Raw genomic sequence first — 17,647 nt, 5'->3', positions numbered from 1 at the left:
TAGTCCTTCAAAAAAAGTCTTATTTGTAATTGTTCAAGTGCCAGACCTTGCTTTGATCTAAAATCCTTGTAATGCCCCCTTTACAAGATTTGATTCTTAATTTCAAGCTGGCTATTGCTAATATACAAGATTTTTAATAGAAATCCTATGAGAGGATAATATTTTTATTAGTTAAAAGTAAATGTCTTAAACTTCTTAACACAGGAGAGAGAGAGAGAGAGAAGATGTTAATTAGCCATGGTAAAACATAGTTCACATCAGTGCTTTGAAGTTGGAATTATATCATTGTTTTAAGGTTGGAAGTGTGATGAACTGACTGTTACAAAGGCTCTCCAGATATCCACCTTTTAAACATAGCAAAACCTTCTGTGGGCTTGTACTCTGGGAGCTGTGTGCCCTCCATCCTGCCAATTAGCCAAACATTAACAGGGAAACCAAAAAAAAAAAAAAAAAAAAAATCTAAAAAAAAATTTGCCACCATGAGAATGAGAAAGGGATATGGATATGCGAATTTTCCTTGCCTTAATAGTGGCATACGTCATTTGATTGGAGTAAGTCCTCTTGTATCTACAAATTTCAGGTTTTCGCAGAACTGCCAATTAGTTTCTAACTCAACTCCGTCGAAAGAGTGACATCATTGTTTGAAAAAATGGAATCCACAGACTGACCCTGCAACTTGGTCTTTCACCATCCATGGCCGCCAATCATCAACAATGGGATAGTTGAGAGATTTTATCCATGCCTCAGTTCCCAAGAAGGGAATCGCCATGTCCTGGTCACCACTGAATCCAAGCCAAGAAAAAAACAAAAGCATCCTTCAACTATGCATCATCATAGGTTTTGAATGAGTAAATACAGAAAATAGAGTCATCTCACCTGTAAACTAGAGCACGGTAGCCTCTGCTACTAAGGTTTACATGAAATGGAAAACTGCTCGGAACGTCAGCTGTGTAAGGTAATCCAAAATTACACCGCTTCCATTGTCCTATGCTTCCCTGCAGATGTCGAGTTGCTTCTTCAGTTCTCTTGTGGTTTTCATTCCAGTTTAATTTTTAAACAACTACTTTCAAACCTTTCTTATGTGGATTGCTTTCTGGGCCTCGCCATCATTAGCCCAATAAGAAGAGAGCAAGTAGGAATAGGTCTGTGGCACAGAAAAATGTCAGAGTGCAGGTGTTTATATAGGATTTCCATTCGTTACAGGAAATAGTCAATTCAAAGTATCAATTCATCTTACAGATTGCTTTACTTCATTTTTAATCAAATTTTTACCATGGTTTTGTTTCGGCATCATGATAAATTACATACTCAATTTGCATTTCAGAGGGGAGAATGTGAAATTACCCGACAGCCAAATTTAGGAAGTGTTGATGGTTCAGAAAATCAAGTAACTCTTTCCGGTGTCCATCAGGACACGTTCTAGCTAACATTTCTTGTGGATGTGGGGATGTAAATGTGTCAAAACTGCATAAGGGTTCCAGAATATGCGCCTGGTTAATTCCTGATATACACTGAAATTGGGTTTTGTAGTACAAGGATCAACAAAAGACAAATGACTTAGATTAATAGCAGTAATGAAAAAAAATTTTATATTTTAGATTAAAAAGAAAAGGAACCTGAGCGAGAGCTGCATACCATGGTGTAATACTGAAGATCTTTCTGACACTCCACGTTTCTGGGATCGATATTTTGATATTCTCCACGATAACTTCTCTTCAATGACTGGAAAAGAATGTCGATCGATTGCTTAATCGAAAATATTTTGAAAGCTTTTTCTTTCTGGTGACTAGGTAGTTTTGTCCAATTACCAAATTTGGAAATCAGAGAAACCTGGAGAAGAGAATTAAAGGAAGATAAATAAATTACATCATAGAGTTCATCAGAGATCAGCGCCATTCTATGAGCAAATGAGATCTTGGAGTTGTCTTCTAGAGTTGGTACTGTTCTGGGGTTCCCGAGTATGTATCCCTGAAAGCACTCAGAATCCAGCAGCTCATTAGCACCACACTGGAAGCATGCACTAAAAATGTTTATGTTGTTGGTTAAAGCTCATTATTCAGTTATGTCAGGATTCCGAGAGACAGGATGTCTCCTTGCTTTATTCTGAACAACCTGAACTAGGCATTTCCACTTTCTAGCTACACCTTCATAAACTCACCTTTCCTCCATTTTTGGTCATTGAAATCAAGTCTAATTCTAAGCATCGTTTTTTCTTCTCAAAATCCAAAGAGAACAAAAATGCAATTACAAACCTGGAGATCGATTAGTGGCCTGATACCTTCTTCATTTCCTACAGGGTTATGAAATTTATAGTTACAACTTTTTAGTCTAAATAAATTGCTAATAAGGTAAGGACCCTGAGCTAAGTGGTTAACCATTGGCGCAGGATTTCCCTTCTAATATCGAACTATCCTTTACCATATAAGATTTCTTGAAAGATCACTGGGAGAATAATGCCAGCGTCTGAGTCCCAGCAATGTAGACTGGATTTGAGAGGAATTCTGGATGATCCATCAGGCACTACATAATAACAAAATACTCGTAAATTGCTTCAATGTAAAAACAGCAACAATCAACTCAATTAAATGCTTCCCAAACAAAACATTTTGAGACTTCTGCTTAAAAAAAGTGTCGCTGCACCTTCTGGAGAAATTGGTGGAGATGGTGAACTTGTTTGAAGTCACTTGACTGAGCTGCATGCTGGTTTGTTGCATAGGAGAATCCAGTGCCAACAGATGAATCTACAAAGATGATGCTGGAGATCTGAAAATAAATGACTAATGTCCAACTTAGTTACAAAATTAAGAAGAAACAGAAGAAAAAAGAAATATCTTCTGATTTGTTCCACTTCTGTAATGACATAATCACCTTTGTCCATGAGTATGGATTCAACACCAATGTAGGCAAACTTCCATTTTATTCCACAACCTTGAAATTAAGTGGACCTGCAATGTTAAGATAAAATGCCTTGGATCTAAGTGGTTGATTTTGATTTTGATGATTGATTATCATTTGCAGACAATTTTATGAAAGGTTTCTGTTGACGAATACAATTCAAGGCAGCTTAAAGGACATCGATTTTAAAAACAAATTTGAATTAAAAAGATCTTAGTGAACCAAAATGTGTATATCATGTGTTTCTAGTCATGTGAGGGCCAAACTAGAAATAAACTTCTTATTGGCATATCACCAGAAACAAGTCTCCCATTCCCTTTTAAGCAAAAAGTATACAACTACTCAATTGAATGCTACTGGGGGATTTGGCCTGTCTTACCAATTTCATAAACAAGGCCTGAAAGGCCAGAGCAGCCAGGGCCACCAGTTAGCCAAAGCAGGAGAGGGTCCTCTCCAGGATTTCTCTCCGACTTTATGAAGTAGTAGAAGAGATGGACATCATCTGATTCACCCACACCCACATACCTGACAATAACATACACGTATATAACATCAAGAATCTGCAAAATCAAGAAGGAAAATACAAAGTATAGTATATTACCACCAACTACTTTATGGACTCACCCAGTTTCAAGTTCAAAAGGCAGGGGCCCTTCGAATCCAGGAAGAAACTTAACCAATGAATGAGACATAGCGAGGTGCGAGCAAACCTTTAAAAGAAAGAAGAAAAAGAGAACTGCAATTTTATCTGACCTTGCCATTCAGAAGCTCTCAAGTGGAGGATTGTGTAAGTTTATCAGATAGCAGAAGTAAAGAGAAGAGATGACAGAGAAGTATGCTGCAGAAAACGGATGCAGAGTTTGATTCATTCATCTGCTGATATATATACAAAGCTTAGGATACAAAAATATATAACATATCTCAGCATTAGCTGGACAAATCTGCATGAGACATGGTGCTGCATTATTTTAAGTCAACCAACTACCAACTGATATATTTGAAAGCATAAACAATGAAAACAAACTCTGCCTAAGTGTCTGCAACAAATATGCAGAGAAAATCTCAACTCTAATAGATTGAAACAGTTTGAGTTTGGTATCTAATCGTGAAAAAACCACCGGTTTATTAGCCTCTGCTAGATTTTGTCGAGCGATAGCTTGAATGATTATGATGAAAAGTCTCGTTTCAGGGCGTGGACAAGCATAGTAAATTCTGAAGCTATTGCAGCAGAGATCTCCATTTGATTTAGTTCTCGTGATACTCAATATTGGTGCCTGTGGTGTGGCTTCTAGCGAGATTTGATCCATTTTGCTTGCCTTCATTATTCTCCATCTAGTGCAGGTCATAATTATTGACGAGGTGCTAAAGTTCTTCTCGAGAAATTCCTCTGGTAATGCTTACTGTTTCTTTGGCAATATCTATTGACCTAATGTACAATAATCAAGTGTCCCAAATCTGGGAAGAGCATACTTTATTGCATTGTTCTTTTCTATTTATATCTGATTTCAGATCATTTTGAAAAGAAATGCCTTCACTATACAATGTTTTCATTTTGGTAATTAAATATTTTCTCTGTTTATTTGATTTATTGTAGGTATAAGGTTCAATATTAGATCAGAAGATCTTTTACTTAGGTTTTAGGCGGATACGACGCACACCTGACTGGTTTTGCTTCTGCTTTCTTCTCCTTTCAAAATGGAGATACAAGTGGAGGATAACTTGCACAAGTTCTGAAAGTGTTGCGACTTGGAACTTTTTATGCAGCTGTCTTAATTACTCAAGGTGCAACGCCATGTTGTACCAAACTGTAATGGGGAACCACACACAGTTTCGACCAAATGAAATCAGTCTTAATTTTTTTTGCTCTGCTTTCTTAGATCTCTGAGATCACTTGGTAGTCCTTCACAAAAAGTCTATTGTAACTGTCTAAGTGCCAGACCTTGATTCTTAATTTCAAGCTTGCTATTGCTAAAATACAAGATTTTTAATAGAAATCCTACGAGAGGATAAAATTTTCATTAGTTGAAAGTAATGTTTTAAACTTCTTAATACAGGTGAGAGAGAAGAATGTTTATTACCATGGTAAAACATTGTTCACATCAGATGGTAAAACATAGTTCACATCAGTGCTTTGAATTTGGAAGCATGATGAGCTGACTCTGTTACAAAGGCTCTCGAGATATCCACCTTTTAAACATAGCAAAACATTCTGCGGGCTTGTACTCGGGAGCTGTGTGCCCTCCTCTCTGCCAATTAACCAAACAATAACAGGGAAACCCAAAAAAACAAAAGAAGAAAAACTATAATTACAATTTGTCATTATGAGAATGAGAAAGGGATATGCATATGCGAATTTTCCTTGCCTTAATAGTGGCATATGTCATTTGATTGGAGTAGGTCCTCGTGTATCTGCAAATTTCAGGTTTTTGTAGAACTCCCAGTTAGTTTCTGACTAAACTCCTTCAAAAGAGTAATATCATTGTTCAAAAATATGGAAAAAAAGAATATCTTGAGTCTACAAACTGACCCTGCAACTTGGTCTTGCACCATCCATGGCCGCCAATCATCAACAATGGGATAGTTGAGAGATTTTATCCATGCTTCAGTTCCCAAGAAAGGCACCAGCATGTCATGGTCACCGCTGTATCCAAGCCCAAATAAAAACGAAAGCATGCTCTAAATACGCATCATGATAGGTTTTAAATCGAGTAAATGCAGAAGATAGAGTTATCTCACCTGTAAACTAAAGCACGATAACCTCTGGTACTAAGGTTTACATGATACAGAAAACTGCTCGGAAGATCAGCTGTGTAAGGTAATCCAAAATCACACCGCTTCCATTGTCCTATACTCCCCTGCAGAAAGACAAATGTTGCTTCTTCAGTTCTTTTGCGGTTTTCATTCCAGTTTAATTTTTAACAAACTACTTATATTTTATACCTTTCTTATGTGGATTGCTTTCTGGACATTGCCAGCATTAGCCCAATAAGAAGAAAGCAAAAAGGAATAAGTCTGTCACAAGGAAAATAAGTCAGAGTTCAGGTGTTTAGATAAGATTTTCATTCATTACAGGAAATGGCCAATTCAAAGTACCAATTCATCTTACAGATTGCTGTTAGTTCAATTTTTATGATATTTTTACGATGATTTTGTTTTGGCATCATGATAAATTACATACATAATTTGCATTTCTGAGGGGAGAATATGGAATTATCCGACAGCCAATTTTAGGAAGTATTGGTGGTTCAGGATCAAGGAGCTCTTTCTGGTGTTCATCAAGATACCGTCTTCTAGCATACATTTCTTGTGGCTTTGGGGATGCAAAACTGCATAATGGTTCCAGAATATGCGTTGTTTCAATTCCTGAAATACACTGAAATTGCGTTTTGCAATACAAGGATCAACTAAAAGAAAATGACTCAGACTAATAACGGTAATGAAAAAAAATTATATTTTTAATTAAAAAGAAAAGGAACCTGAGAGAGAACTGCATACCTTGGTGTAATACTGAAGATCTTTCTGACACTCCACGTTACTGGGATTGATGTTTTGATATTCTCCACGACAACTTCTCTACAATGACTGGAAAACAAAGTCAACCGATTGCTTAATAGAAAATCTTTTCAAAGCTTTTTCTTTCTGGTGACAAGGTAGTTTTGCCCAGTTACTAAATGAGGAAACCCGAGAAACTTGGAGAAGAGATTTAAAGGAAGATAAATAAATTACATCATAGAGTTCATAGAGATCAGCGCCGTTCCCTTTTAAGCAAAAAGTATAGAACTACTTATTAATTGAATGCTACTGGGGAATTTGGCCTGCCTTACCAATTTCGTACACAAGGCCTGAAAGGCCAGAGCAGCCAGGACCACCAGTTAGCCAAAGCAGGAGTGGGTCCTCTCCAGGATTTCTCTCCGACTCTACAAAGTAGTAAAAGAGCTGGACATCATCCGATTCTTCCACATCCACATACCTGACAATAACATACACATATATAACATCAAGAATCAAAACCAATAAGGTAAACACAAAGTATAGTAAATCACCACCAACAACTTTATGGACTCACCCAGTTTCAAGTTCAAAAGGCAGAGGCCCTTCAAATCCAGGAAGAAACTTAACCAATGAATGAGACGTTCGGGGCTGCGAGCAAACCTTTAAAAGAAAGAAGAGAAAGAGAACAACTGCAATTTTATCTGATCTTGCCATCCATAAGCTATCAAGAGAAGGATGGAGACTTTTGAGTTTGGTAACGAATTGTGAATAAAAGAACCGGTGAATTAGCCTCTGCCAGATTTTGTCGAGGGTTAGCTTGAATGATTTTGATGGAAAGGTTGACTACATACTGAAAATGGCTTTGACTGCAAAGTGTGCTGCACAAGCATAGTAAATTCTGACATTATTGAAGCTGTCCTCTCTTTAAAATTTAATGCACAGCATCGCGATCCACACAAGATATCGTCTGTTGCGATCCGTTCCTCTCACGAGTTTGTTTCAGATGTCTCACATATCAGATTGAAAACGATATGAACCCCTATATGTCCAATATCCCAACATAAAATTCGTGACACTTCTCTTTCAAATCAAGATATCCTTTCTTGACTCTTTACTATAAGTTTTTTTTCCAATGTAAAACTTATAACTCTACTCGTTAAAAACATACTATTTGATATTAGATTCACATGATCCACGCTATTCTCTAAAGTTCTATAAATTATAGGCAATGTTTATGTCCCATGATGCTGGGTGGGAGAAAGAAAAATGTGAGAAGAGAAAATGGAAAGAAAGGGACAAAATGGAACGAAAAAACAATTCATAGTTGAATTTTGAAGAGTTTGAATACTTTCCTGAATGATTTATTCGATTAATATTTATCCGTTTATATACAAGTCATAGCATCAATATAAAAAAAAATAATTTGTATAATAAAGTGTAATGCTTAAATAAAGGTTGTAACGTCCTATAATCAAGGAAATTAAGGGAATTAGATAAGAAAGTTATATCACTAAGTCAAGGAGCATATCTGTCATGATCCCCATTATCCTTCATTATGATATCTATCATGATTCTCTAATATCTTTCATTACTCTCCCTCAAGTTGGAGTATGAAGATTTGTAATACCCAACTTGACCATTAAATCATGGAAACGATTCTGCCCAAAAGCCTTGGTAAAAATGTCTGCCAACTGAAATTGTGATGAGATGGATCATGGAGCAAGGGTTGTGGACTAGATGTGTTATCTGATAAAATGACAGTCTATCTCGATGTGCTTGGTACATTCATGAAAAACTGGATTCACAGCAACTTGAAGTGTAGCTTGATTGTCACAAAATAATGAAGCTGGTGATGGGTGTGAAATTCGAAGGTCAACTAATAATCTAAGAAGCCATACAATCTCACTTGTTGTCGTGGCCATGGCCTTATACTCTGGTTCTATAGAGGAATGAGAAACAACTGACTATTTCTTAGATCGCCATAAGATAGGAGACGAACCAAGAAAGATGATACATCTCATGGTTGATCTACGTGTTGTTGGACAACTTGCCCAATCTGCATCATAGTAAGCTCTGAGGGTCAACTGACTATTAGCAGGAAGCAACAAACCTTGGCCTGGGGACCCTTTCAGATACCTAAGAATACGTAAAGCTACATCGAAATGAGGTTGACTTGGGCAATGCATAAACTGACTTAGTACATGAACCGTAAAACTAATATCATGTCTTGTGATGATGAGATATAATAATCTTCTAATTAACCTTTTGTACTGCCCTGGATCTGAACAAAGTGTTCCTTCATCAAGATCGAGCTTGACCTGTTGGTCCATAGGTGACGAAACGGGTTTGCAACCAGTGAGGCTGTTGTCTGCCAATATATCAAGCATATATTTTCGTTGGCTCAAGATAATGCTGGATGAAGAACGTGCCACCTCAATGCCCAAAAAATATTTTAGCTTGCCCAAATCTTTAATACAAAATTTACGATCCAAGTGAGCCTTTAGTTAGGAAATCTTGAGTGCATCAGTCTTTGTTACTATAAAGTCATCAACGTAGATTAATACTGCAACAAATGACTCATTGGCAGAGTACGTGAATAGAGAATGATCGACATGCGATTGAACAAATCCAATGGCTAGTAAGGAATTAGTGAACTTTTGATACCAATTTTGTGATGCTTGACGAAGTCCATATAGAGATTTCTTGAGTTAACAAACACGCTACTCCCTCTTTTTGGCAAAGCCCTGAGGCATTTTCATGTAGACTTCTTTTTCTAAATCCCCATGTAAAAAGGCATTATTGACGTCTAGTTGGTGTAACTCTTAATGACGTACGACAACGATAACCAAAAGATAATGTGCTGTGACCAATTTTGCAACCGGAGCAAAGGTCTCATGGAAATCCACCCTTTCAATTTGTGTATAGCCTTTGGTGACGAGCCTTGCTTTATAACGTTCTACTGCTCCATCTGGATTGTATTGGATTTTATACACCCATTTAGAATCAGTGGCTCATTTTTTCGAAGGTAGAAAAGTCAAAGTCCAAGTATTATTTGCTTCTTAGGCAGCTATGTGTTTGGCCATAACATCATGCTAATGCTATATTTTGACTACCTGAAAAAATGATTATGGCTCATCGATGATTGAGATGGTTGCTAAGAACACATTGTGAGCTCTAGAAAATTTAGAGTAAGAAATATTGTGAGATAAAGGATATATCGCCAAGTTGGCCGAAGGAGAAAAAGAATGCGAATCAGGAACAAGTGAAGAGGGCAAAATATAATCATATCCAAATAATTGCTTCGATACTTATCGCTGTCCTTTGATAGGAATAACATTATGTAGTTTTGTATGTGATGAAGAAACACTATTTTCTTGTGTTGCCATCCTTGGCTCAATCATAAAGGAGATAGAATCGTCAGTTTGGTCGATGTTGTTTTCCACATGTGTTGACTCTTCTTGGGGGTACATTGATGATGTGACCTCCTGGTTTTGTTTCGAATGTTGTGGCATTAGTGAATTGTCTATTGGCTTCTGCTACAAGGTACTTTGAAAGCTTGAGTGTCCAGGCGGTTCATCAAATGGACTGAAAGAAGAGGCTTGTGTATGTTGATGTGCACCCTTAGTAGTTGAATCGTTAACTTTTGCTTTGTCAAATGAGAATGTTTCTTCCCAAAATTGCACATCTAGAGAAACATATATCTTTTTTCTCTCAATATCATATATGCGATATCCCTTTTGCCCTAAAAGGTAGCCAACAAAGATTCCTGGTTTACTCCGAGAGGTAAACTTATCACGAGGCTTGTTGTTGACATGTCCGTAACAGAGGCATCCAAAAGATCTGAGATGATCATATGATGGAGATTTGCCAAGCAATTTCTCATACGAAGTTTGATTGTCTATGACTGAGAATGGCATACGATTGATCAAATATGTTGCAGTGAGTAAACATTCACCCCAAAAGGTGATGGGGACGTTGGCTTGAAATCGAAATGCTCGTGCTACTTCTAAAAGGTGGCGATGTTTGCGTTCCACCACACCATTTTTCTGAGGTGTGTTTGTGTAACTGGTTTGTTTTTCCATGCCATGCTCAAAATAATGATCCACCAAATCTTCATGCTTAAATTCCAAATCGTTGTCTGTTCGTAATATCTTGATTTGTGCATTGAATTGTGTCCTGACCAATTGGAAGAAATAAAGCAAAAGATTTTTAGTTTCTAATTTATGCTTCATAAGAAAGACCCATGTTGCTTGGCTATAATAATCAATAATAACGAGAAAATAATATGCTCTTGAAAAGGATGCAATGTGATAGGGCCCCCAAATATCACAATGGAGTAAATCAAAGGCATGCAAACTTTTATTTCTTTGAATTAGGAAAGGCAATCAAGTTTGTTTCGCTCTATAACAGGCATCGCAAAGAAAGTTGTCCTTTTCGGTACAGGTGACAGATAAATTTGGAACTATTGAAAGACGATCCAAAGGAATGTGCCCTAATCGATGGTGCGACAGCAATGCATTATCTTTGCCTTTAGCCAAAAAAACCTTGCCCGCCCTCATTGGCTCCAAATAGTATAATTCATTTCGCACTCAACCCACTCTAATTGGCTTCCTAGAGAGTAAGTCCTATATCACACAAAAATCAGGTCCAAAAATAAGTAGATAGTTCAAGTCACGAGTTTTTTTTCTCACAAATATCAAATTAAAACAAAAATCAGGCATTTTAAGAACTTTATCCATGGTTAAATTGGGCCCAAGATTCACTTGGCCCACAACATGTACCATGGTTAAATTGGGCCCAAGATTTACTTGGCCCACAACATGTACTAGCATAGTATCACCATTCGGAATTTGGACAGATTGGATATTGGAATTTTTAACCATGTTGAACAAACTATCAATTTGATGAGTGATATGATTTGTGGCCCTAGTATCAATTATCCACGAATTGTTCTTACCAGATGATTTATCAGAAAAATTTGTGTTGTGGACATTTGATGCCATGTTGACTATTGGTCCAATATTAGAGCTGGACTCATTTGTTTGCCAGCTTAATAAATCCATCAGTTGCTAGTATTGGGCCTGTGTGAGCCTAGGCACAGATGAATAAGGTCTGTGACTTGTGTTCGCTTCTCCCTTAACTGCAAATACACGAGTTTGCATCCCAGCCACCATCGTTGGCATTTTTGTCCAATTTCCCTTAGGTTTCTATCTTCGTTGCCAATCCGGTGGATAGCCCACAATCTTGTAGCAAGAATCACGAGTATGCCTAGTTTTGTCACAGTGAGTGCAACGGGGACGAATTCCTTCCCTTCCATGATGGTCTCGCCGATCACCCACCTTTTGCCCACTACCATGCCTTGCACCATCAATTGTCCAGTTTCTTGCCATCAAAGCAGCTCTTTCGGGCACCGTGGATGGTGATGCAACCACTACCAACTACTTCTCTTCTTGTGTCGCGATCACATAAGCCTATCCAATAGTCGGCAGGGGCTCCAAGCTGAGAATTTGGGAGCGCACGGTTCTGTAGCTTTTGTCCAATCCCATCAAAAAGTCAAATACCTTTTCTTCCTCGCGCATCTCTTGCATTTGTCTCGAGACACCACAAGTGCACTTTCCAAAAGTGCAAACCGGTAAAGGTCAAAAAGTTTGTACTTTATTCCTTAAAGCTTTCAATTTTCCATAATAAGTAAAGATTGGGACCTTCTCCTGTTGCGAAAACGTAATTGCTTACTTGAGTTCATAGACTCTAAGTGTAATGCCTTGAGTAAATCGTTTCTGGAGATATGCTTATATTTTACTTGCATTTTTTATATGTACTACTTTTCCCTGCAATTCCTTTAAAAGAGCATTAGTTTGCCAAGATAATGCTATTGCATTACATTATACCCAACTTTGGAAATATGAGGGGTTGATTTCTAGCTTCGTAATCGATCCATCCACGAACCTTGTTTTGTTCTTGGATTGGAGAGCATTAAAAAAACTACACCTCCAAGTGATGTAATTATTCTCAATTTCACTCAATGGATGTGTAACAAGTATTAGACCAAGCGATTGGGTGTCGACCAATGTACTGTTTAGTGTAGTCGTACCTATGGTGGATACCAAATTCTTGTTACCCTTGCTTACCCCTTCCCCACTCTTATCGTCCATTAGAAAATTTTAGCTTAGGTTGTATACAACCTTGCTCTGATACCATGAAAAGCTTGAATACTCTCTTGAATGATTTATTCGATTATTATTCATCCATTTATATACAAATTATAGCATCAATATAAAAGAAAAACAATATGTACAATAGAGTGTAATGCTTAAATAAAGGCTGTAACTTCCTATAATTAAAAAAATTAAGAGAATTAGATCAAGAAATTATATCACTAAGTCAAGGAGCATATCTGTCATGATCCTCATTATCTTTCATTAAAATATCTGTCATGATTCTCTAACATCTTTTATTAAATATAAAACTGCTTCTTTGGATATTGAAATAATAATATTCTATATTTCTATTATCCCAAAACAAAAAAAAAATGATTAATTTCAGTGGACCAAATCATAAAAGTGTTGAAATTATGCATTAAAACTGTTAGGTCGCTATGTAATCGTCGCCTTTTGCGCTTTTCATCTACTTATCGCTTGCAATGCATGCAATACAAACGACAAGGGGACCATTGTCCCACTTAGGCATGTCACAATGAGAAAGAAAAAAAAAAAGAAAAAGAAGCTATTGTTTCACCTGTTTGACCAAGAAGGTGCCACGTCATGTTGTACAAAACTTTAAATGGTAAAGGGGCTGATTAATTCGGGGCTTTCACTGAAACAGGGGAAAATGCTATATAGAATAATATTTGGGCAGTTCTTGCTACCATTGGAATTCTTATCAATCAAAGCCAAAATTAGCTGAACCACGTTTTACTTCACAACTTTGAAGTTGCGGGCGATGAAATTTGTCATAAAGGCTCTCCATTTATCCACCTTTTAAACATAGCAAAACGTTCTTTTGGGGTGTACTCAGCTGTATGCCCTCCTCCCTACATATTAACAGAATATAGTAAAGGGGAGAGGAACGGAAACAGCAAATTTTTTTTAAAAGTAAATGATTTTTTTTTTCTTTATAAGATGAGAAAGGAAACATAATGAGAAGAACTTCCTTGCCTTAATTGTGGCAAATGTCATCCGATTGGAATGAGTCCTCGTGTATCTACAAAATGCAAGTCCCAACTTAGCTTCTCACTTAGCTCCCTTCTAAAAGTGAAATCACAAAATAGAAAAGGCGAAAGGTAATACTGAAAACTCAGAATCATCACTGACCCTGCAACTTGGCCTTTGTAGCATCCATGGCCGCCAATCATCAACAATGGGATAGTTCAAAGCTCTTATCCAAGCTTGAGTTGCCAAGAAAGGCACGATCATATCATGATCGCCACTGCATCAAAGTCAATTCGATAGAAGAATAAAAAAAAGTATAACTGCATATCATCATTGATTTTAAATCAAGTAAAATGCATAAAATAGCCACCTATCCTGTATACTAAAGAACGGTAGGCTTTGGCACTGAGGTTTACGTGATACTGAAAACTGCTTTGAACCTCTCTTGTATAAGGTATAGAATAGTTGCACCTCTGCCATCGTCCTATGCTTCCCTGCACAAAAGAAGACTTGATTCTGTGCTTCTCCTGCTGTTTGCCTTACCAGTTTAATTTTTAACAACCAATTTCAACCTTTCTAATGTGCAGAGCTTTTTGGACATCATCATCGTTAACCCAATACTGAGCGAGCAAATATGAATAAGTCTGCAAAGACATGGATCAATATGCAGGAGAATTTAAGTTCACATTACAAAAACTGGTCATGGGCCACTTGAGCTCATGGAATAACAAATTCATCCTGTGGTTGACGGCTTAAGGGTAGTGTTGAAAAATGATCACAAGAATACTGGTGCTCTCAGGATTTGAAATCTGAACCCTGAAGTTCTGGTACCCTTTTAGAAAATTAACCATTCATTCAGAAAAATTGAACTCTTTGGTGAGATCATAAGAATAGGTTTTAGTCTCTAACAAGCTGGAATGACTCTAACGCACTAAACTTATTGTCTTTCTTTCTTGCTTGGAAATTCATACTATTTAATCTTTATAATATTATTTAAAATTTTAGTACTATGATGAATTACATATATGATGAGAGCATTTTAGGAGTATGTCACATTACTCGACAGCCAACTGTAGGAGGTGGAAAAGGATCTAGGAGTTCTTGATGGTGTTCATCAAGATACCGCCTTCTAGCTAACATCTCTAGCGGCATGGGGGAAGCCTCAGCGCATCTTGGTTCCAGAATTTGTGCAATTTGAATTCTTGAAACACACTGAGAGTTGCATAATTGAGGTAAGAAACAAAAGAAATAATTAATGAGAACTAGAACAACAACAAAGAAAAAAAATCTGCATACCTTGTCATAATATTGAAGATCTTTCTGACAGTCTTCATTGCTGGGATCTACATTGTGATACTCCCCCTCACAACTTCTCTTTAATGACTGGAAAAGTATAAAAGGATCATTAACTGATTAATTAAAATAGGATTCACTGGCTTCGTATTTTTTTTTCTTTACACTTTATCTTTGTTCAGAGATAACGACCAAGTTTGAAACCGAAGACATCTGGGGGAGTTTGACTGTTTGAGAGATCAATTTACCTCATAGAGTTCATCAGAAATTAATGCCATTCCATGAACATATGGAATCTGAAGTTTGTATTCAAGACTAGGCACAGTTATGGGGTCCCCGAGTATGTATCCCTGAAATCACTCAGAAATCAGTATACTTTACCTGAGGAGTAAAACATCGCGACGCCCTAAAATTCATTTATTAAATTTTATTTTTTGAAAGGCTGAAGCAGGAACACTAAAATATCTATATTGTTTGTTAAGGCACATAGTTTAGATAAGTCAGAACATAGGACCTGAAATATCCTTAATTTATTCTAAAGATGAGTATATTTCAAGGATTTTGTCCATCCATTTGTTTGGAGGCACATTTCACTAGTGATTCTTGCAGTATCACTAGGTTCTGTGGAGTTTGCTTGATTATGATTAATAGGACCATCTCTAGCATAAATTCCAAAGACTTGAGAAACATAAGTTCACGACTTTATTTCATTTCACAAGCTACTTTTCAAAGTCACCTCTTTCTTACTCTTTGTTCATCATGGGAAATTAATCTACCTTCTATCAGGTGGAATTTTTCCCAAAAAAGTTAGAAATGAGATTGGTTTTAGATCTTTTCAGAGGTCAAAATCCTTCATTATCAAATTCAAATTCCAAAGTGTCACCGTGATCAAATGGTCAGTATATAAAGTGCATGTGAAACCCTGTTTCAGTACTGTAAACTATTTTAGCATAAAAAATTTGTGTGTAGTCTTAACATGAAACTAGAAAAAGGGCACAATCCCAAACCTGGAGATCAATTAGTGGTTTGATGCCTTCTTCATTTCCTGCATGCAGGGATATAAAATTTAAAATTACAAAACCCGGACATTAAGCATCACTCGTGTATTTTTTTTTTAGTCTATATTAATAAAGTAAGTAAGGACAATATGCAACAAGGTTATATCCATCCTCACATGATTCCTTATTTAATATGCTACAAGGTATGATTCTTATACCGTATGAGATCTCTTGAACGAGTATTGGAAGGATAAGGCCAGACGAGTCTCCACCAATATACACTGGCCTTGAGAAGAAATTTGGATGATCTATCAACCACTACATAACAGAAAATCGTTTTGCCTGATCTGCTTAATGAAATTCTGCGAAGAAAAATTTTTATGAACCTGAAAATTTTTTACAAGATGCTGATGTACCTTCCTAAGAAATTGGTGGAGCTGGTGAACTTGTTTGAAGTCACCTGTCTGTTTAGCAAGATTGTTTCTTGCGTAGGAGAATCCAGTGCCAACAGGTGAATCTATAAATATGATGCTGGACGTCTAAAAATAACGGTTGTCCAAGTTAATTATCAAGCTTAAAAGAAGGAAAAAGTAAAGACAGAAGGGACTTGTTTTACTCGCCTAAATAAACATAATCACCTTTGTCCATGAGTATGGATTCAAGAGCACTGTAGGCAAGCTTCCATTGTACTCGACATCCACCTTGAAATTCAATGGACCTGCGTTATTAAGACCAATGCTTGGTGATCATGACATGGTCATTTGATTTGGATGATTAATCATCAAGTTTTAAGAAAGTTCCCTGTGTGGGCTAAAACTGTTGATGAATAAGATTGAAGATCAATTTGCAGCCTAGAAAAGCTTGGGGATTAATTCAGATTTGATTTCAGGGTCATATATATGTATATAAAATATCTGGTCATCTCAGGTCCTTGTGGAGTAAACTTAGCTATTGGCATGAAACTCGCCAGAATTCTAAGAGTCATCCTTTTTCTTTAAGCAATGTATCACTAATTAACTCATACTATTGTAGAATTAGACTTGTCCTAATTACCAATTTCATAAAAAAGAGCAGAAAAGGAAGAGCAGCCAGGGCCACCAGTCCACCAAAGCAGGAGAGGGTCCTCTTCAGGATTTCTCTCCGACTGTATAAAGTAATAGAAGAGTTGCACATCCTCTGATTCACCCACACCCACATACCTGACAACAACATTCACATATACACGACATCATGAACCTGTAATCCAAGAAAGTAAAAGGTACAGTACTACCACCACCAACTTAATTGACTCATCCCGGTTTTTCTTTCTTTTTTTGGATAATTAACTCACCCGGTTTCAAGTTCAAAAGGGAGAGGCCCCTCAAATCCAGGAAGGAACTTAGTCAATGAACGAGACGCGGCGAAGGCGTACTGTGACTCTGTGAAAACCTGTAAAAGAATGAAGAAAAAGAAGAGCAGCGCCATTCAAAAGCTCTCAGTTTCTATATATCTCTGCTCTGAGCTATTTAAAGATAAACCTATGCATTTGGGTTCTACGTTGGGGTGTTTGATGTAAAGTGCATAAACGAGTGGTTCATTACTCAGCGAGGAGATAAGACAATGAGGGCAAAGCATAATGAGTTCTGGCACATAGTGAATAAACACCATTGGTGTAGCCTTTTGCTGGATTTTGTCGAAAGGCAGCTTAATTAATGAATGCAATGACAAAAGCCATTAAATTCTGAAATTATTTCTGCCTTGTGCGAATATCTCCATGGGATATGGTTGATTCATAATAAATGAAGCTGTCCCGTCCATTTCATTTCCTTTTCTTTTTTGTCA

General features: G+C 37.0%; 2 protein-coding genes and 2 pseudogenes across 4 annotated transcripts; all 4 read right to left on the bottom strand.

Annotated features, from left to right (window-relative positions):
* Positions 1-155: 155 nt before the first annotated feature.
* LOC18591955 (serine carboxypeptidase-like 2) lies at positions 156-5,036 on the bottom strand (annotated as a pseudogene). The gene is made up of 15 exons (XR_016027890.1): positions 4,974-5,036; positions 3,520-3,605; positions 3,275-3,420; positions 2,869-2,945; positions 2,641-2,763; positions 2,419-2,520; positions 2,253-2,290; positions 1,867-1,968; positions 1,636-1,722; positions 1,345-1,511; positions 1,073-1,144; positions 877-995; positions 669-782; positions 522-567; positions 156-404 (listed from the first exon to the last, which is right to left on the bottom strand). The product of XR_016027890.1 is annotated as a serine carboxypeptidase-like 2 (transcript).
* On the bottom strand, positions 5,002-6,242 carry LOC18591954 (putative serine carboxypeptidase-like 52). Its single transcript, XM_088808987.1, has 6 exons — positions 6,111-6,242; positions 5,836-5,908; positions 5,632-5,750; positions 5,423-5,536; positions 5,259-5,304; positions 5,002-5,141 (listed from the first exon to the last, which is right to left on the bottom strand). The coding sequence occupies exons 1-6, from the start codon at positions 6,194-6,196 to the stop codon at positions 5,058-5,060; spliced, it is 522 nt and encodes a 173-aa protein (XP_088665113.1). The 5' UTR covers positions 6,197-6,242; the 3' UTR covers positions 5,002-5,057.
* On the bottom strand, positions 6,129-7,305 carry LOC148761125 (serine carboxypeptidase-like 7). The gene is made up of 4 exons (XM_088808986.1): positions 6,962-7,305; positions 6,720-6,865; positions 6,391-6,477; positions 6,129-6,268 (listed from the first exon to the last, which is right to left on the bottom strand). Exons 1-3 carry the CDS (start codon positions 7,099-7,101, stop codon positions 6,428-6,430), a joined length of 336 nt encoding a protein of 111 aa, XP_088665112.1. The 5' UTR covers positions 7,102-7,305; the 3' UTR covers positions 6,129-6,268; positions 6,391-6,427.
* Positions 7,306-12,924: 5,619 nt separating this feature from the next.
* Positions 12,925-17,542, bottom strand: LOC18591953 (serine carboxypeptidase-like 7; annotated as a pseudogene). Its single transcript, XR_016027891.1, has 14 exons — positions 17,157-17,542; positions 16,880-17,025; positions 16,465-16,544; positions 16,243-16,365; positions 16,045-16,144; positions 15,836-15,873; positions 15,077-15,178; positions 14,832-14,918; positions 14,595-14,747; positions 14,108-14,179; positions 13,914-14,029; positions 13,698-13,815; positions 13,542-13,587; positions 12,925-13,417 (listed from the first exon to the last, which is right to left on the bottom strand). The product of XR_016027891.1 is annotated as a serine carboxypeptidase-like 7 (transcript).
* Between the last annotated feature and the right edge of the window lie 105 nt (positions 17,543-17,647).

Source organism: Theobroma cacao, chromosome 8 (assembly GCF_053813885.1).
Source record: "Theobroma cacao isolate CCN51 chromosome 8, ASM5381388v1, whole genome shotgun sequence".
NCBI lineage: Eukaryota > Viridiplantae > Streptophyta > Magnoliopsida > Malvales > Malvaceae > Theobroma > Theobroma cacao.
This window is presented reverse-complemented; position numbering and strand designations above follow the sequence as displayed.

Excerpts from the sequence above, each read along its gene's own strand:
- LOC18591954 (XM_088808987.1), bottom strand. The coding sequence starts at position 6,196 with ATGTATGCTAGAAGACGGTATCTTGATGAACACCAGAAAGAGCTCCTT. Across the intron at positions 5,537-5,631 it reads TATCGTGCTTTAGTTTACAG|CGGTGACCATGACATGCTGG; the intron begins GTGAGATAACTC and ends GCTTGGATACAG. Across the intron at positions 5,142-5,258 it reads TGACATATGCCACTATTAAG|AGAGGAGGGCACACAGCTCC; the intron begins GCAAGGAAAATT and ends GTTAATTGGCAG.
- LOC148761125 (XM_088808986.1), bottom strand. The coding sequence starts at position 7,101 with ATGGCAAGATCAGATAAAATTGCAGTTGTTCTCTTTCTCTTCTTTCTT. Across the intron at positions 6,866-6,961 it reads CCTTTTGAACTTGAAACTGG|GTATGTGGATGTGGAAGAAT; the intron begins GTGAGTCCATAA and ends TGTTATTGTCAG. Across the intron at positions 6,478-6,719 it reads AGGCCTTGTGTACGAAATTG|TCATTGTAGAGAAGTTGTCG; the intron begins GTAAGGCAGGCC and ends TTTGTTTTCCAG.